Source organism: Anguilla rostrata, chromosome 17 (assembly GCF_018555375.3).
Source record: "Anguilla rostrata isolate EN2019 chromosome 17, ASM1855537v3, whole genome shotgun sequence".
Lineage (NCBI taxonomy): Eukaryota > Metazoa > Chordata > Actinopteri > Anguilliformes > Anguillidae > Anguilla > Anguilla rostrata.
Genome location: NC_057949.1, coordinates 7,537,064 through 7,557,508, shown reverse-complemented (window position 1 = coordinate 7,557,508; position 20,445 = coordinate 7,537,064). Strand labels below are relative to the sequence as shown.

General features: G+C 42.6%; 1 protein-coding gene across 2 annotated transcripts in view; it reads left to right on the top strand.

Annotated features, from left to right (window-relative positions):
- ppp1r9ba (protein phosphatase 1, regulatory subunit 9Ba) overlaps positions 1-6,376 on the top strand; it is a 46,726-nt gene extending 40,350 nt beyond the window's left edge. For both annotated transcript variants that reach the window (XM_064314251.1, XM_064314252.1), the window contains exons 7-11: positions 1,898-2,041; positions 3,172-3,225; positions 3,958-4,187; positions 4,686-4,782; positions 6,188-6,376. In XM_064314251.1, the coding sequence (XP_064170321.1) occupies positions 1,898-2,041; positions 3,172-3,225; positions 3,958-4,187; positions 4,686-4,782; positions 6,188-6,241 (579 nt within the window). In that variant the 3' untranslated portion in view covers positions 6,242-6,376. The remainder of the gene's footprint in view (positions 1-1,897; positions 2,042-3,171; positions 3,226-3,957; positions 4,188-4,685; positions 4,783-6,187) is intronic.
- Positions 6,377-20,445: the final 14,069 nt, after the last annotated feature.

Sequence of the window (20,445 nt, the reverse complement as noted above, 5' to 3'; positions counted from 1 at the left end):
GGCTGCGTCCTTTCTCCTCTACTCTTCTCCCTGTATACCAATAGCTGCACCTCCAGTCATCAGTCAGTCAAGCTCCTGAAGTTTGCAGACGACACCACTCTCATTGGACTCATCTCTGGTGGGGATGAGTCTGCCTACAGGAGAGAGATTGAACATCTGGTGTCCTGGTGCAGCCATAACAACCTGGAGCTCAACGCCCTAAAGACAGTAGAGATGGTAGTGGACTTCAGAAGGAACGCAGCCCCACCCGCCCCCATCACCCTGCATGACTCCCCAGTCGACACTGTGGAGTCCTTCTGCTTCCTGGGCACCATCATCACCCAGGACCTCAAGTGGGAGCTGAACATCACCTCCCTCACCAAGAAGGCTCAGCAGAGGATGTACTTCCTGCGGCAGCTGAAGAAGTTCAACCAGCCAATGACAATGATGGTGCACTTCTACACTGCCATCATTGAGTCCATCCTCACCTCCTCCATCACCATCTGGTACGCTGCTGCCACTGCCAAGGACAAGGGCAGACTGCAGCGTATCATTCGCGCCGCTGAGAGGGTGATTGGCTGCAATCTGCCATCCCTCCAGGACCTGCACACCTCCAGGGCCCTGAGGCGGGCAGGAAAGATTGTGGCCGACCCCTCCCACCCTGGACACAAACTCTTGCAAACACTCCCCTCCGGCAGGAGGCTGCGGTCCATCAGGACCAAAACCTCACGTCATAAGAACAGTTTTTTCCCGACTGCAGCTGGCCTTATCAACAAGGCCCGGGACCCCCACTGATGCCACTGTCACTGTACTGTTATCCTGACCCCCACGGACACCAACAGACAGCACCTGTACTTAAAACCACTTTATCCCCTTGCACTATTGTTATTGTTTTGCACTATGTTTATGTTATGTTATGTTATGTTATGTCTGTTATGTTTTTTACTTCTTACTCTATTTATCTTATTTTATGTTCACTGTTACGCACCACCTGACCAAAACAAATTCCTTGTATGTGTAAACCTACTTGGCAATAAACCCGATTCTGATTCTGATTCTGATTACGATTCCCTCATGATTTTAGTGTTGGCGTGCTTGACTCAATGTTTCCACCTAGTGGCCATACTTCGGTAAAACAAAGAAATAGAATAAACACCTGGCTCGTGATTGCACCATCCAGTCTGCTCTGGGTGTCAGAGGATATCAACCACAGTTTGGGAACAAACCACTTTCCTGAAGTGCAGTGTGTAATACAAGATGGTACATGCAAGATAAAACCAGAAATCTTCTTTTAGAGCAGCTAGAAGTATGATCGATATTCTGTGCAAATGGCTCCCATTTCTTTTATAACTGTTTTATTGGCTGAGCAGTATCAATTCCCAGAGTTCTGCTTCCACTTTCAACTCAACCGTATCACCCCACTAACTGGGTTTGGATCAATTATCTGCTGGGAAGCCTTTTATTTTCTTTGCGGTGCATTCTGGGTAGACTGTGATGATGTAAGCCCTGCACTTTGTGTTACGGTATGTGCTCTCATAGCACTGGTTTTCCTTATATTAATGGGAAGCGCTTTGTCAGCATGTGGCCAGTGTTTCTAACATAGCTGTTCCATACAGGAGTAAAGTACAGAATGAAAGGAATATGCTGATGTCCACTAAGGCGTTTACGAAGTTCAATATCATCGGAGCATCTTTCAAGCAGTTAGGGTTATGCAGTGCACTCTTATGAACTCTTCTCGTAGTTCTAATCCACCACTATCCCACAGTCCTGTTTTCCTCTGTTTTTCCAATTAATTAACTGAATTTGAATTTGTTTCCTGAAATTGACTGAATTGAAACAGAAGTGACCCCAATCGTGGGACAGACTGATCAGTGAGCGAGCTGTACCCTGTGCCCCCCCCCCCCCCTTTCCGCCCCAGACTGGAGAGTACGCCACTGATGAAGAGGAGGAGATGAGCCCCATGTTCCCGAACACCATCGAGGTGTTTGACCTGGCCGAGAACGAGGACATGCTGTCGCCCGTGGAGATGGACCCCGAGAAGCTGGCACACAAGTTCAAAGAGGTGAGCGGCCTAAGTCATGAAAAACACCATTTAATGAATATCAAGTAACAATGTGCATCATTTACATTAAAAAAACAAATGATATCAATTGTTAATCAGAGACAACATTAAAATGTATCATGTCTTTAAAATGGACTTCCTGTTGTTCTAAGCATGATGCTATATTTCTTGTCATGCCTCGCACCCATATGTATGACAGGCTGGCTCCGCCCCTGCCTCCGCCATTTTGTTTTGTGAAGACACACATACAGATGCTTAAGGGATGAAATACACACAAAGCGTTGAATAAGCAGCACATATGGATAATAAAAGTAATACTAACACAGGTACAGCAGTGACAGTACCTCAAGCATTGAAGGAAACAGTTTATGCCAAGTTAAAGTCAAACAGTTTTTCAGTTATGGGTGAGGAGTTTATGCAGAATAAGGATTGTAAAGGATTTTTAAAGACGTAAAATAATTTTTACTGTTATTTAGACACACTAAGAAACAATGTGAAAGTGTGAACACTCGGGTTGTCTGAGTGTTAATCGTCCACAGTAAGCATCAGCTGGTAATGGAAGCTTCATCACGATGTCAGGTTCAAATTTGTGCCAGGTTTTCTACATTTTATAAAGCCATTATAAAAAACTGATTATGTAAGCTGTTGGCAGAACATCAGGTGGAAAAGAGCTCAAGTTCTATCTCAAACTGATGCTATGAAGTAAAGCACGGCTTAGCAGGACTGGTTTTATGAGCACAGACGTCTGGAATGTTCAAGACCAGGCTAGACTGGGTATAGCATTTAGTCAAAAAACAAGGAGACACAGTGTCACTGATGCAAAGCACCACTCTTGCGTAGCACACCCAAATTTCAGCTACTTGAGTGCTAATAGCTCCCCCTTGTGGAGAATTTTCAGCCTGCCAACATGAGTGCGTGAGTGAGTGAGTTACAAGCCAGGTCCATGAGGTGCTTCACATCTAAAAATGACCTGAATGGACTGTTCCCATCAAAATATTCCCATTGTACTGTGCCTTATGAACAACACTTACATCAGTATTTTATGCATATAATACAAAAGAGCAGCAAGTCATCTATGAGTGTCACAGCTATGTGTGATTTTAACCCCTCGACTGTCATCCTCTCCTCAGCTTCAGATAAAGCACGCGGTGACGGAGGCCGAGATCCAGCAGCTGAAGAGAAAGGTAAGAGCGTCTATGAAGCTGACGATGCCAGACTGCGCCTCAAATCAATGGCAGCTACAGTAGGGTTGCCAGACGCTTGGTTTTTCGACCGGAATGTCCGGTTTTAAAATGGTTCATACAGGTCCGGTTAGTGGTCCCGACCAGACAATATAACGTCTGGTCTGAGTCCTAGATTGAAAACATTTACTGCTAGTTTGTAATGAATTTGGGTCTCAACCACTCCCCCAGCCCATGATCTGTTCAAGTCGTTACCACCCCCCAGCCCCTTGTTTGCGATTAAGCTTCCACCTGTGCATATTGTCTGGTTTTAACAAATTCTGAATCTGGCAACCCAAAGTTACAGGCTTGTTCACTGTGCAGTCCTGAACAGAAGTGCACAGAAGACTGAATATGCTGAAAGACTAAATATTCCCACAACTTTACTGATGAGCAATAGTGCTAGCCACTAGAACAGCACTGGTGTATAATGCATTCAGAAATGGCCATGTGACTCAGAGGTTGGTGGGTCAAATCCCCAAGGGAGAGAGAGCTGCTGTGCTCTTGCATAAGGTACTTAAGATAAACTTGTTCAGGAAATACCCAGCTGTGTAAACAGGTGCTGTGTAACAAAACAAAAAAAATGTGAGCTGTGTAAGTCATTCAGGGAACAGGGTGTCTGGCTGCGTAGCAAATAAAGAGAGCCGATGATCGTAAACGAATCCCGTCGCTCTCCCTCTGTCTGCGCATGCGCAGCTGGCGCACGCCGAACAGGACAAGCTGCGCTGGCGCATGGAGAAGGCGCAGCTGGAGCAGAGTGTGCAGGAGAACAAGGAGCGCATGGAGAAGCTGGAGGGCTACTGGATGGAGGCGCAGAGCCTATGTCAGGCCGTTGACGAGCACCTGAAGGAGACGCAGGCACAGTACCAGACCCTGGAGCGCAAGTACTGCAAGGCCAAGCGCCTCATTAAGGAGTACCAGCAGAAGTAAGTTCTGGGATATGTAGTTTTTTTTAAGGTAGCGGTAAAGATGGTTGCTTTCTTTCAAGTTTTAATCTGGTTCTCAAGCATGGAAAAATTAAGAGAAGACAGATTTTAAAAAAGTGATATATTTTTGTCTGTGTGGGCCAAAAGAAATTCTGTATTAAATACATTTGGGAATATAAACCCACTAGAAACAAACATAAAATGAAATTCTTACAGAATGACAGACAGACATGTGTATGGTGATCTCAGTTAGTGTAGTTGGATGTGATCAGAAAGGTTAACACACAGAAACACACAGAAGATGTCACAGGAGTACATGTGATTGTAGCCTTTAAGTTCCCCTTTGACCCGCTGTGAGGCTCTACATTGTCGGTCCGCTTCCCATGCGGTTGTATGTCTGTCTGACCCCTCCGCTCTGTTCTTTTCCAGGGAGATTGAGTTTGGTCCACTCCCTATGCGATTGTGTGTGTCTGTCTGACCACGCCCCTCTGTTTCCAGGGAGATTGAGTTCCTGAAGAAGGAGACGGCCCAGCGTCGGGCACACGAGGAAACAGAAGCTACTCACAAGGATGAGACAGATAATCTGCAGGACAAGGTAATGGAGGAGGCGTAGATTAACGCTGGGTCATGTCTGCATGCTCTTATGGGTCGGTATGGATGCTAGCTGGGCATTAGCATGCGTGTGAATGTGTCACATTTAAGCTATCTGTGTGCTCCATTGCTTTATAAAACCCATCCTACTGATGTGTACGTCAAATATAAAAACTGCATAATGAATATTAAATATAAAAATGGAGGTTGAGGACAGAGGAGATTTCTTTGATTGTAAACACAGGACCACAGACAGGCTAAAAAACCCTGCATAGTATGTACATAGTGTTTGGAAGCCCTTTTGGAGGGAATCAGAGTAACTCTGTGGGAGTTTGTGTGTCTTGGAACGTGGAAACACTATGTGTTTTTGTAACGGTAGTTTTGATGGGGTGTTTAACAGTGGGGGGGGAGGGGGCAAAGGCAGTCTATTGACAGGATGGGAACATAGTTCTTGTTGGTTTTGGCTGAGCTCACTGTTTCTGATATTCCCGTCCCACCGGGCTGTCCCACTGTCTGATAGCAGGGAATCAGCACTTTCATCCCCTCTGATCAGGGAACTCATCCAGAAAACAACGTCCTTACAGAGCTCCAAAAAGGCATTTTATTGTGCAGGTAGACAAAATAGAGTCCCTCTTGCCCAATCAAACCCTCCAAGAACATTGCCAGGCAATTAGCAGAGCCAGGTCTGTGAAATACTGAGATTACGGATTAGGAGTTTGAATGCGACGAGCCTGCGTACTCTGACAAACTTGTCGGGTGGGAGCTTAATGCAGACCACACCTTCAGGGGAGCCTCTTGACTTATAACTCCACCCCCTAGCATTGGAACAACTCGTTCTCAGGCAATATTATTATTTGTCATTGAGACATCCCTTTCCTGTTAGTGAGAAGTGTAGCCTGCCTCAAAATGACTGACCTCTAGTGGTCAAACACAGGTACAGCTGACCCGCAGTTGAGGAACGCCTGTAACTGCTGGTAAATGGAGTTGTCACACTTGATTTCGTTCATAAATCATATCACATAATTCTGTCATATAGTTATAAATTATATAGTTATTTCATATCATATAGTTATCTATCATAGTTATTTATGTTATAGCTATATCATATCACATGTGGAGCATCTTTTCATGCCTCTGTTATCATTTTGCAAGCCACTGAAGTCCAGAGCGAGCCTCTATATTGTCATGCCATGGGCTGGAATATAAATAACTACTGACCTTCATTTGCATATTAGGAGTAATCATATTTCACACTTCAGATTATAAGGAAAACCTGCTCTGGCGGTTTTATTTCAAGGAGTGCTGCAGAAGAGGGTACAGAAGTGTGTGTGTGTGTGTGTGTTTGTGCGCGTATGTGTGTGCGTGTGTGGATAGGGTCTCACCCTAGTCTTCTCCTCCTCCTGCTCCAGATCACAGACCTGGAGACCAAGGTGGATGCCCTGAAGACCTCTGAGCCCTCATAGGTGCGCCCGGCTGGGAGGACCACCAGTTTCCGCAGACCCTGCTCACACGCACCTTTCCCCAGACCGAGCGCACCAAGACCGCCAACGAGAACAAAATTCACACAACAAAAAAAAACAAAAAACAAAAAAAAACAAGACATTCCTGAAAGACAGACTGAATGGAGCTGAATTTTGGGTGGGGGTGGGTGGTCAAAAAAGAATAAGAAAATTAAGGAAGTAATCTGAGGTCTTCTTTTAACTGTGTTTCTAAACACACAACACAACAGCTATTATCCCCACAGGCCCCGAGTTTGCGGTCGGCAGGCAAACACACAGCTGCACTGCGAACCTTCAGGGTCCTGCGGCTGGGCCTACACAATATAGGTGCATGGAGATCATTCGTATTGTAATGGTTCTCTCTTCGACTCCCAGTCACTGAATAGCTAGTAATACTGCCACTGCCCGCTGCCGACTTGGCCGCCTGACATACCGATTTGTTGACCAGACATCCTTGGTAAGGACAATGACCACGCAGAACCAACTAGATTTTTTCTTCTTAGGCTGGGGCCACCTGTCTGTCGTACCTTGTAAATGCTCGGACTAACAAGCACGGACGACTCCGTTGCCCCCTCTGCGGAAGTTGTAGGTCTAGGTTTATACAAAGTTGATTAAGTATAGAGTTTGGGTAAGGTCTTGGTTTGTATATATTCTTTATATATATATATATATATTTAAAATTGTGGAAAAGCTTAAGCAATGAAGGAAGGGCGGCTGAGGTGGAAATTGAAGTAGGACGGGTCTGGGAATTGCGAACTCCAAGGCCTGGAAGTGAACAGGCAGAGGTGCCAGTGTGCTCTTTGAGCTCATGGAAAACAGGGTTCTCCTTCGGTTCGTGGCGGTTCTATCCATTCCCGCTTGGGGATGGGCATTGCTCTAGTCCTTCCACATTCTGATGAAAGCTCTGGCCCTCAGATAGGTATCAGGGCCAGTAAGGAAAATGGGTTTTAAGCCCCTTGCGTAAACTTTGGGTTTGCATTTGACCAGATCTTAAGCCCCTCATGTAAACTTTCGGTTTGCGTTTGACCAGGTCTTAAGCCTCTCATGTAAACTTTCGGTTTGCGTTTGACCAGGTCTTAAGCCCCTCATGTAAACTTTGGGTTCGATGGTGACCAGGTCTTAAGCCCCTCTCGTAAACTTTGGGTTTGCGCTCGGTCGAGAACGCAGTGGGTGTTAGGAGTGACAGAAAAGGGAAGCAGCGTTCTGCCCCCTCCACCTCTCCCAGACGTACCTGAGAACCTGCTGTTTGACTTGAGCACGTTTGACCGGTCTTTGCTCTCAAAAAGCTGTTCACTTGAACCTCAGAACCAGACGGCTGCTGTTCCCTGTTTGTGTTTCCTCTCCCATCGCGTGCCACCGTCCCCAGTCAAGCTATACCGCCATTTTATTTGTGCGCACAACCATAGGCAGAACCCTCCGGCCTCTGTCACAGGTCTTCTTGTGTACTGTTAACAGGACTGCAGGGCATTCGACCACATTAACGCTTTAAGCCCATTAAGGCCTTATAGAATGGTGATGTGCACAATCTTCAAGAATAGTCTAGTGTACAATCCTGACGTACATACATTAGCCCCAGTTAGTAAACACAAAACTTTTAACCCTTTAAGGTGTAAGATCAGAAATAGCGTGATTGGAATGTTCTCAATTGAACGTTCCAATGCAGATGTAACAAACTCGGCTGGTAATTGAAAGCAGTGGAATTCTATAACACTGACCTAGAATGTTGAAAAAACATTAAAAAACCGACTCTTCAAAGGGTTAAAAGCGTCCATTTTGTAAGTGCTCAAGGACACCCTTGTAAGCGTGTGACATAAATCACTTTTGTGTTGTGTGGGGGAGGATGAGCGTTAACTAGTGATTACTTATAAATTAAAGTTATGGGCAATAATTAGCAAAAATCCCTTCATTTGTAACATAAGCGATTCATGCATCAGTGCCAATGTGGTTGTAATAATCCCTTAAAGAGTGATTTTTTGAAAATGATAATTTAAGATATAGTGCATGAGGCATTGTTCATGGTTTTAGCTCGTAATTTAGAATGATTGTTTCCAGGTGACAGTTGGGATTTTACCCCAGGTCTCAAATGACCAAACGCTTGGTGGAAATGTACATGCAGTGACTCAAGACGGAAAAATGTTGCACACCAATTTATGTGACCCATTTTGAATCTCATCTCCTCCAACCGTTTTCAAAATGGCACTGCACTCCATGTTCAGTAGGGTTCTTAACAAGCCCACTGCATTCCACAGCCAACATGTCAGCTTCGCCTTGCATTGGCGCATTTAGTGCTTATAAAGGCACTTATAGTGCTTATAAAGGCACTTATGATGCTTACAATGGGGTGGCTGCTACAGTCAGGCCATTCATTTATAATAAACTGGGGTATGTTTGAATGGCTCCCCCTGGGCAGGTTCCCATTTCTCATGGGGGGGGGCTAACATAATTAAAGTAACACACAAGAGATATTACATGTCTGTTTCACTAAATACCCCTCTTAATTTTCATCATAGCTCGGTGTAATGGGGAAAAAGCTACTGTATTTCCTTCCTTAACAAGAGAAAGTCTTTTCGAAGAAGGCCAGTAACTACAGTACATCGCTCAACCTGCTCTCTTGCCTGTTTAGCTACTTGCTTGTTTAGTCACTTGAGGTTTTCCTTATAGAAGCATCGCTAAGATTGCCGCGAGTGATTTCTAATTCAGAAGAAGCCTCAGTAATGTGTTACGATGTCTCTCGCCTAATCGATTTCCTTTGCTTTCATACGAGATTAAACTGTACGTGTGTCCTACAAAGCAGCATATCCCCCACTCTTCCATTATGTGCTGCATATGTACATATATTTATATTCAAGCTTTAAAGTATTAAATCTGCCGTCGCCAACAGTATTTATATATTTTTTTTTTTTTTACATCAGTATTGAATCGTTACTTACTTGCTGTACTTTGTGAGCTTAATGGACAGACTCGAATCATCTCTTGACTGGAGTGCGGGAGGTTTTCATTGTCTGCTGCTAACGCACGCTTTCACATAGAAAAAGTAACAAACGAAACAGAAAAAGGCTGGGCTATTTTTGTTTAACCCATTTGCTGTAGTTTTTTTTTTCTTTTCTTTTTAACGCATTGCAACAGTATAGTTTAGTACAGGCGGCTGCACACTGTAGCTTGTAAGTTATGTTCTCTTACATGACCTTAGTACTGCCCAGCTGTGGTATCAGGTTTTTGCAATGCAGTGCCTCAAGTCCTCACCTTGTACACGTCCAATGCCCGGAGTATATTACTGCTGTTTTTGTGCATTTGTTATACAGTGTATTTATCTTTCTATTATTGGATCACATCTTCCATCATTGCATCGTTTTTTTCTGTTACTGTTACCTTCGAATGGGAAAACATTCATGAAGTCCTTTGCTTATCAAAAGAAAAAAAGACGAATAATAATTTATGGCAAGTACCAGCACTAGCGTACACTGAAGGAAGTAATAACAGTGGTCCAAGCAGAGGAACTTACCAGTGATGTTGTCCTCCGGAAGCAGAACTGTCACTTTCTGGTCTTGTAGATTCTCCCGCCAATTCCCAGGGGAACAAGGACTCGAGACGCTGGCACTGGAAAACCGGACATGGTGAAACACATTACTTTCAGTTGGACATTGAAAAACACCTCTCACACACTTGCACACCGTATACCTCCGTTACCCGCTAAGTAACTATCGTGCGCCAACTTCCTATTACAAATGTACTGACAACTTTCATTTGATGGCCTGTGGAAACCATTACGATTACACAACAGTGAATAAAAACAGGAGAACGTGACTTCGAGAGCAGATGTAAACCATATATGGTTTCACGAATGTGTTTTTTGTGAACAAGGGAGAGAGAACTCGTTGCGAGGGTTTTGCGTAGAAATTCACGCAGACAATGGATTCACTGTAACTACAGGGAAAAGTCAAACAGACACAACACGTTTATATAAAGAACATTGGTGCAATGATGTTATAGATGACAGTAAAATAACTTTTTTTTATTGTAAATTATTTTTTGTTCGTTGGCAAAGTATAGGTACGAGTGCAGTATGTAGAATACGTTCTTCCTACCCTGTTATTAAATGTGATTAGGTTGCAGGACCCGATTCCGGAACTGAGGCACTAAGGCAAACCATGTTTTTATATATCCGCGTTACAATTTCAGATAAAAATGTTAATATTTTTTATCTCACCCCTGCCATGTAACATATAAAAGAACAATGGCAATTATTTGTTCCATTCTAAAGATGTTTCAGTCATCATGTTCATCATGCATAATTTTATTATCATTATTAATAAATAGGGATGTGTTGAAAAACGGTGAAAAAAAAAGAATTGTTCTTTAATTTCCATGTGTGTTTAATACTGTTATGCACATGTGCAATGGATTGATTACATTTACAACTGGTGAGTGACATTAACAGTGGCATGCCAATCTTATTTTTGAAGAGAAATATTTCTGAAGTTTCCCTTCTGAATAACTTTTGTATTCACAAGGGAACTTCAGAACAATTACAACATAGTTCATAATGATGTTCTACTCTGAATGCTGTTGAGATTTAATCAGGAGGACAGAGTCCACAGGCCTGTCCAATTATTGCTGGTGGGTAAGGAGACATTCCCTTTGTCAAGACATAAGATTGTGGACCAGTTTCACACAGTGTCTTCCACACAGCACACAAGACCAATATAATCAATGGGACTGAAAATTCATAAAGCTGAATTTGCTGCTTCCCTGAAAGGTTTGTGAAACAGTAGAAATTAGAACAAAACTGACACATTCACGTCTGCAGACATATGTAACCACCATACCTCAAAGAGTTCGTATTCACTCCCAATATCCAGTAATAACATGAATGTATAGTTCATTTATAGACATGCATATGCACTACATTTATTGCAGAAACTGAATTCATTGAGATTAACCTTTTAAAACATGTTCTCCAATTTGGCACAAGCTCAACCATCTCTCTGGCAGTGAGAGCCACATGCTGTGGATGAGGCTGTGTTGACAGTAAGGAACTAGGCTTTAAGCACAAAGGCTACAGATTCAAGTCCCAGGTAGGGCACAGCTTGTTGTACTGTAAGACTCCAAAGGGAAGGTACGAAGCAGGAACTGAAAACAATCAGTAGCTTTTATTCCTCAGAAGAGGAGTTGGTTCATACAAGATGTCTATTTGAAGCTCACAGAGGGGGAGTCCCTCTGAGTATTTCTAAAATTGGTATCACATCACTCATTTACTTACGACATCAGCAAATCATCACTTGTTACATTTTACTGGTTAGATTTATTGCTTTGGAGAGACAGCTTGGGCAGGACACCCCTCACAAGTTCAAGCCCCCACACATATAAACTACAGTGTTAGTCATTGTATTAGTTAATATGAGTAAAATACACACATACAGTATATATACACTAAGCCATCCACACATTTTATTTATTTTAGTACTAAATCTGAACTGCTTCAGCATATATCCAGCTGTATAAATTGATAGTATATTAAAGTGTAATTTGCTCTAGACAAGGTTATGGCTAAGCAATGAATAATACAATGTAATTGAATAAAGGTCAAATCCTATGGCAAAGAATAATCTCTGGGAACGGGTGTAGAGACTCAGCAGAAAGGTTCGTTCATGTGCACGCGGGTAGTGGCAGATGTCTATGTTCTACACAACATTCTGCACAGAACGTGACCGATGTGCCTGCGCTAGCGTACATCATGCTATCAGAATGTTGCGGGAAGTGACATATGGTCACGTATAACTCTGCTCGACACAGCACTGCAACTGAGTCTGCACCATAATATATCCTGCTTCAGAGTGCCTGGTACATCAAGCCATTAATTGCAATACAACCTTGTGAAATTCACTGCAACCGACACAAGAGGTGCAAGATTGCAGTTTTAATTAGCCTATAATAATCTGTGCTACTGTAAGCAATCTTCCGACCTTTGTTTAAAAAAAATCAAATTAAATAAATTTAAAAAAACAACACAAAGATAAACACAAAAGTCAATCTGATGGAGACAGTGGACATACAATGGATGACTTGTGAGTTTCTGGATAATAGTGTATTACTGGGGTATTGAGACTTAAAAAAAAAAAAAATCTTAAACCCGCCTGATCTTTCATTGAGCTAAATGGTTTGTTTATTAACAATTTAAAAAAATAAATAAATAAATACATCAGCAGTGACTGAGCTGCTATGTAGTGGAGCAGTGTCTTCCATCTAACACACAAGAGCAGTGGTAACCAACCCTGTTTGTGGAGATCTACCATCCTTTAGGCTTTCATTCCAACCCTAATTTGGCACACCTTATTCTACTAATTAGCAGCTCAGCAAGATTTCCAGCTGTTGAATGAGGTGTGCTTTTTTAGGGCTGGAGTGAAAACCTACAGCATAGCCTGTGTTAGCAAGCCTAAATCATAATATCATCTCATTATAGATCCATATCAGGCAAACAACTTATGACAAAATAAGTATTCAGTTATAATTACATGATCATGATCACAATATTACAAAAGACTGGTAAATAAGCTACAGTTTATCTAGAAGTATGAGATATGTCATTTATGGAAACATAAAAACATGTCCTTATAAGGACTTCCTGGAACTCCTTTGCAGATGAGTTCCAGGAACTATACACAAAATACACAAAAAACAAGTTATGCCAATAGGCTCACAGAAGCAGAGCCTATGCTTCGGGCGTTGCCACCCCGCGCAATTTTACACAAATATTTCCAACTGTGACTTTAAGCTGCCATTCGGAAAAAAATGCAGCTGGCAAACGCTTTCAAAGTTCAATAGCTCCAGGACAATAGGGCCTAGGATCGTCAAACCACTGCTAAAGTGTTCACAGACAGCAGTCCCTAGACGCAGAGCCCTTGCTTCTGGCGTTGCCACCCCGCACGATTTTACACTAATATTTCTAACTGTGACTTTAACCTCTTAAGGCACAAGCCAAATTTTGCCAATCCTTGCCCATTTAGGGGGTACCCTATTTAAAGCTTTATAACTCCAGACGTGAACACCACAGAGACTTGAAAAATGGCTTAAATGAAGCAAGACATTTGTACAATTTACAATACTAACGCAGATTAGTTTATATTCATAATTTTGGAAGAAATAAAGTGCCACAAATGCAATTGTTTTGACAAAAAATCCAAAATAAATTTGCACTTTTTAAGTTTGCAATGAAATACTGCGAGATTGCATAGCCTATATGCAGGAGGTTAAACTATACATGTGCTAGGTCAAAAACTTCTTGACCACAAGTTCATAAAATCTAAGGGTGGATATGTAGAACTACTATAGATGTATGAAGCAAAAACTAAGCAGTGTACCCAGCATCTCCAAATCTATCCAAAATGTCTAAATTATGCATTGCTGTAAATCATAACATATCCATGTATTTCACTACAAATCAACTGTTTTGACTCAAGAAAATCACTGTTGCATAATTTTCAAATGGGAATACAAGCTTTCAGTCAGTACAGTGGTCTAAAATAGCTAGGTGTCCAGAAACATATCCAAAATCTCTCCAAAATTGAATAAAATGCTTTTTGTCCATTATAAAGCATATAAATGAGCCCCTTATGAGGGTTTAAGATGAAACATTGCTAACAGATTAAAAAAATAATGCAAAAATATTGTCACACAATACGATACAGTACCTAAATGTGTAATAATTAACTTGTGTGTATTTCTATACTCTGTACTCTCGTATGTTTTCTTGTATGGGGATGAGACAACATGAAAACAATTTTCACCCGTCCACTACGTTTTGGCAATGTTCCAGCTCTGACGTCATCACTGTTGCATGCTTCACAAAAACTATTACACTATTACTATTAATATCAGTTTATTATGATAAACTGATATTAAGAAAAAATGCAGCTGACCAAGGCTTTCAAATTCAATAGGTCCTAGATAAAAAGGCCCAGGGCCATCAAACCAATTCTAGAGTGTTCACAGACAGTGGCCACAAGATGCAGAGCCTATGCTTCGGGCATTATGACCTCCTGCAATTTTACAGGAATATATGTCCAATTATGACTTTAAACTGATATTTGGAGAAAAATGCAGCTGGCAAAGGCTTTCAAGTTCAATAGCTCCTAGATAAAAATGCCCAGGGCCATCAAACCAATTCTAGAGTGTTCACAGACAGTGGCCACGAGACGCAGAGCCTATGCTTCAGGCATTATGGCCTCGTGCAATTTTACAGGAATATATGTGACAGGTGCTGGTGTTTTGGTCCGCAAGTAGGGCAAGGTCATTTTTCAGGTTTTTACAGATTACGAAAGTGTAGATTATAAGCTTTCAAATAATGTGTCATACATTGAAATCTGAAAATAGTTGAAGAAGATATGCTTATTTGAATGTTGGTACTCCTAAAATCAAGTAGCATAGAAAATCCCCTTGAAAGATCTTGAACATTTCACACTTCTCACAGGGAGATAATGGGTGGGAAAAATAGCTAGTTAACTCCACCCCAACCACTCCCCCACTAGAGTACCTGTAAATTCTTGCCCATTTAGGGGTTACCCTATTTAAAGCTTTATAACTCCAGATGTGAATACCACAGAGACTAGAAAAATGTCTTAAATGAAGCAATACAGTTGTACCATTTATAATACTAGCTTAGATTACTTTATATTCATAATTTTGTAAGAAAAAGTGCCACAAATGCAATGGTCAAGGCAAAAAATCTAAAATGAATTTGCTCCTTTTTTAGTTCGCAATGAAATACTGGGAGATTGCGAGTTAAAGTATACATGTCCTGGATCAAAAACTTCTTGACCACAAGTTCATAAAATCTAAGGGTGGAGATGTAGAACTACTAAAGATCTATGAAAAAAACTCAGCAGTCTAAAATACCTAAGGGTCCAGAAACAAACCCAAAATCTCTCCAAAAAGGAATATAATGCTTTTTGTACATTGTAAAGCATATGAGCCCCTTATGAAGGTTTAAGATGAAACATAGATATAATTTAAACATAATGCAAACATATAGTCACACAATGCTGCACAGTACCTAAATGTGTAATAATTAACTCTTGTATGTAGCCTATTTCTATACTCTGTACACTAACTCCTATGTTTCCTTGTAGGGGAATGGGACGATATAAAAACATTTTTCAGCCGTCCACCACGTTTTGGCAATGTTTCAACACTCTCCTCATCACTGTTGTATGCATCACAAAAACCATTACACTACTAAGTAACCCTTACATTACAGTGTGAAATATCCACATTATATAATACCACTAACCTATTTAAAGACACTCAATTTCTAAAATAACGTAATAACCGAAATATTTTGAGCAGTAATACTTACATAGCAATGATGAAATCTTATCTATGTTCAGTAGATGGAGACAGAGACAGCACATCAATGACAGTTATATCCGCTTCTGTTTTGGTCCAGAAAACGATGTCAGACAGGTCTATCAGCAAACATATGGCTTAGCTATGCCCAGAAGTCCTCAATAATAATGGTATTTTCCAAGGAATTACGAAAAAATCGTTGACAACGTTTCGATAGGAGCAACGTCTTTTAATGCTACCATATAGAGCGAATGCCATGGTAAGAAAATGTTCGGTTATGCTAACCAATAAAACGCTATTCCAAAAGCAAAATTAGACATGTTATACATCGTTAGAAAGCTTATACTCTCACCTACTGATTCAGCGTCCGCCATTTTAGCAACCTCGCACAGTAAACGAACATAGGCTACTACCACACGGCTTTATTTATGGGCGGTGGCTTGACCTAAACAAAGTGACAATAGCCAACGAAATCAAACATGCTAATTAAACTGCACCCCCATCACGCCTCCAAAACCCGGCTGTAAGAATCACTAAAACAAGCCGACTTTGCTGACAAATTATAAGTATTTAGTGACCCTAAAAATGTTGTTTATTCTATTGAGTGACTTCTTCAACACTTTAACTTTCGTAATATGAAAAAAAGGAAAACAGTAAAAAAAAAAAAATTTAAAAAAACCTTTTTTGCCTCCTAGCGCGATTTCAAGATTTGCGGCTTGCGGACCTTTTCTCCAGCACCGGTCACATATTTCCAATTATGACTTTAAGCTGATATTTGGAGAAAAATGCAGCTGACAAACGCTTTCAAGTTCAATAGCACCTAGAGAATAGGGCCTAGGACCTTCAAACCACTTTTAAATTGTTCACAAACAATCGCTACAGTATTTCAATTTATTTTTGAAGCACTCTTAACTGACTTGACTGAAGTAGCCCTAGGTAGCTTCAATGATGAAGGAGCATAAAGTAAGTTATCAATGTGCACGTGTACGTCCGTTTAATGAAGATACAGCACTTTCATGTGGTCAAGTTGTAGTTTGAAACTGCAAATAATTCAAAAGTGACTATGAAATAATGTAAACAAATATTATGAAATACAATTAAGCAGAAATAATTCCTAAAAACATAGATGATTTAATCTACTCACAAACAAAGCTTCTTCAAGGATCACACAGGCAGATGGAACAAGATTAAAGGAGGTCTTGAATCATGCTGTTCTTTAGCTTGATTTACAGGGGAAATTCTTCTTCTTCTTTGGTGTTTTACAGCAGTTGGGATCCTTTTTAGTTGCATTACCGCCTCCTTCTGGATCAAACAGGGAAAGAGGGGAAATGTGACTAGCAATCAATGTGACGTTAAACAACCAATGAGAATGCAAACATATGAAATAACAGGAATGAGTGACATTCACATAATGGCCTATAGAAGGTGCTAGAAACACTTAACCAGAATGAATGCAAGAAACATTACACAAACGATTGCCACATGATGCAGAGAATATGCTTTGTGCATTACTACCTGGTGCAATTTTACACAAATATTTCCAATTATGACTTTAAGCCGATATTTGCAGAACAATGCAGCTGACAAAGGATTTCAAGTTCAATAGCTCCTAGATAAAAAAGCCCAGGACCATCAAACCAGTTATAGAGCGTTCACAGATAGTGGCCATGAGACGCAGAGCCGATGCTTCGGGCATTATGACCTTGTGCAATTTTAAGCTTATATTAAGAAAAAATGCAGCTGACAAACGCTTTCAAGTTCAAAATCTCCTAGATAAAAAAGCCAAGGGCCATCAAACCAATTCTAGAGTGTTCACAGACATTGGCCACGAGATGCAGAGCCTATGCTTCTGGCATTATGACCTCCTGCAATTTTACAGGAATATTTCCAACAATGAATGTAAGCTGATATTTAGAAAAAATACAGCTGACAAAAGCTTTCAATTTCAATAGCTCCTAGATAAAAATGCCCAGGACCATCACACTAATTCTAGAGTGTTCACAGACAGTGGCCCCGAGAAACAGAACCTATGCTTCAGGCGCTAACACCCCGCGCGATTTTACACGAATATTTCCAACCGTGACTTTAAGCCGCCGATCGGAAAGAAAAAAATGCAGCCGGCTAACGCTTTCAAGGTTCAATAGATCCCAGACAATAGGGCCTAGGACCATCAAACCACTGCTAGAGTGTTCACAGACAGCGGCCCCGTGAAGCAGAGCCTATGCTTCGGGCGCTACCACCCCGCACGATTTTACACAATAATTTCCAACGGTGACTTTAAGCCGCCGATCGAAAAAAAATGCAGCCGGCTAACGCTTTCAAAGTTCAATAGCTCCCAGACAATAGGGCCTGGGAAAATCAAACCACTGCTAGAGTGTTCACAGACAGCGGCCCCGAGAAGCAGAGCCAATGCTTCGGGCGCTACCACCCCGCGCGATTTTACACGAATATTTCCATCTGTGACTTTAAGCCGCCGATCGGAAAAAAATGCAGCCGGCTAACGCATTCAAGGTTCAATAGCTCCCAGACAATAGGGCCTAGGACCATCAAACCACTGCTAGAGTGTTCACAGACAGCGGCCCCGACAAGCAGAGCCTATGCTTCGGGCGCTACCACCCCGCGCGATTTTACACGAATATGTCCAACCGTGACTATAAGCCGCCGATCCGAAAAAAATGCAGCCGGCTAACGCTTTCAAGGTTCAATAGCTCCCAGACAATAGGGCCTAGGACCATCAAACCACTGCTAGAGTGTTCACAGACAGCGGCCCCGAGAAGCAGAGCCTATGCTTCGGGCGCAACCACCCCGCGCGATTTTACACAAATATTTCCAACCGTGACTTTAAGCCGCCTATCGGGAAAAAAATGCAGACGGCTAAGGCTTTCAAGGTTCAATAGCTCCCAGACAATAGGGCCTAGGACTATCAAACCACTGCCAGAGTGTTCACAGACTGCGGCCCCGTGAAGCAGAGCCTATGCTTCGGGCGCTACCACCCCGCGCGATTTTACACGAATATTTCCAACCGTGACTTTAAGCCGCCGATCGGAAAAAAATGCAGCACACTAACGCTTTCAAAGTTCAATAGCTCCCAGACAATAGGGCCTAGGACCATCAAACCACTGCTAGAGTGTTCACAGACAGTGGCCCCGTGAGGCAGAGCCTATGCTTCGGGCGCTACCACCCCGCGCGATTTTACACAAATATTTCCAACGGTGACTTTAAGCCGCCGATCTGAAAAAAATGCAGCCGGCTAACGCTTTCAAAGTTCAATAGCTCCCAGAGAATAGGGCCTGGGAAAATCAAACCACTGCTAGAGTGTTCACAGACAGCGGCCCCGAGAAGCAGAGCCTATGCTTCGGGCGCAACCACCCCGCGCGATATTACACGAATATTTCCAACCGTGACTTTAAGCCACCTATCGGAAAAAATGCAGCCGGCTAAGGCTTTCAAGGTTCAATAGCTCCCAGACAATAGGGCCTAGGACTATCAAACCACTGCCAGAGTGTTCACAGACAGCGGCCCTAAGAAGCAGAGCCTATGCTTTGGGCGCTACCACCCCGACCGATTTTACACGAATATTTCCAACCGTGACTTCATGCCGCGGATCGGAAAATAATGCAGCCGGCTAACGCATTCAAGGATCAATAGCTCCCAGACAATAGGGCCTAGGACCATCAAACCACTGCTAGAGTGTTCACAGACAGGGGCCCCAGGAAGCAGAGCCTATGGTTCGGGCGCTACCACCTAGCGCGATTTTACACAAATATTTCCAACCCTGACTTTAAGCCGCCGACCGGAAAAAAATGCAGCCGGCTAACGCTTTCAATGTTCAACAGCTCCCAGACAATAGGGCCTAGGACCATCAAACCACTGCTAGAGTGTTCACAGACAGCGGCCCCGAGAAGCAGAGCCTATGCTTCGGGCGCTACCACCCCGCGCGATTTTACACAAATATTTCCAACCCTGACTTTAAGCCGCCAATCGGAAAAAATAAATGCAGCCGGCTAACGCTTTCAAGGTTCAATAGCTCCCAGACAATAGGGCCTAGGACCATCAAACCACTGCTAGAGTGTTCACAGACAGCGGCCCCGAGAAGCAGAGCCTATGCTTCGGGCGCTACCACCTAGCGCGATTTTACACTAATATTTCCAACCGTGACTTTAAGCCGACCATCGGAAAAGAATGCAGCCGGCTAACGCTTTCAAGGTTCAATAGCTCCCAGACAATAGGGCCTAGGACCATCAAACCACTGCTAGAGTGTTCACAGACAGCGGCCCAGACAAGCAGAGCCTATGCTTCGGGCGCTACCACCCCGTGCGATTTTACACAAATATATCCAACCGTGATTTTATGCCGCGGAACGGAAGAAAATGCAGACGGCTAACGCATTCAAGGTTCAATAGCTCCCAGACAATAGGGCCTAGGACCATCAAACCACTGCTAGAGTGTTCACAGACAGCGGCCCCGACAAGCAGAGCCTATGCTTCGGGCGCTACCACCTAGCGCGATTTTACACGAATATTTCCAACCGTGACTTTAATCAGCCGATTGGAAAAAAAAGCCTCCGGCTAACGCTTTCAAGGTTCAATAGCTCCCAAACACTAGGGCCTAGGACCATCAAACCACTGCTAGAGTGTTCACAAACAGCGGCCCCGAGAAGCTGAGCCAATGTTTCGGGCGCTACCACCCCGCGCGATTTTACACAATATTTCCAACCTGACTTAAGCCGCCGACGGAAAAAAATGCAGCCGGCTAACGCTTTCAAGTTCAATAGCTCCCAGACAATAGGGCCTAGACCATCAAACCACTGCTAGAGTGTTCACAGA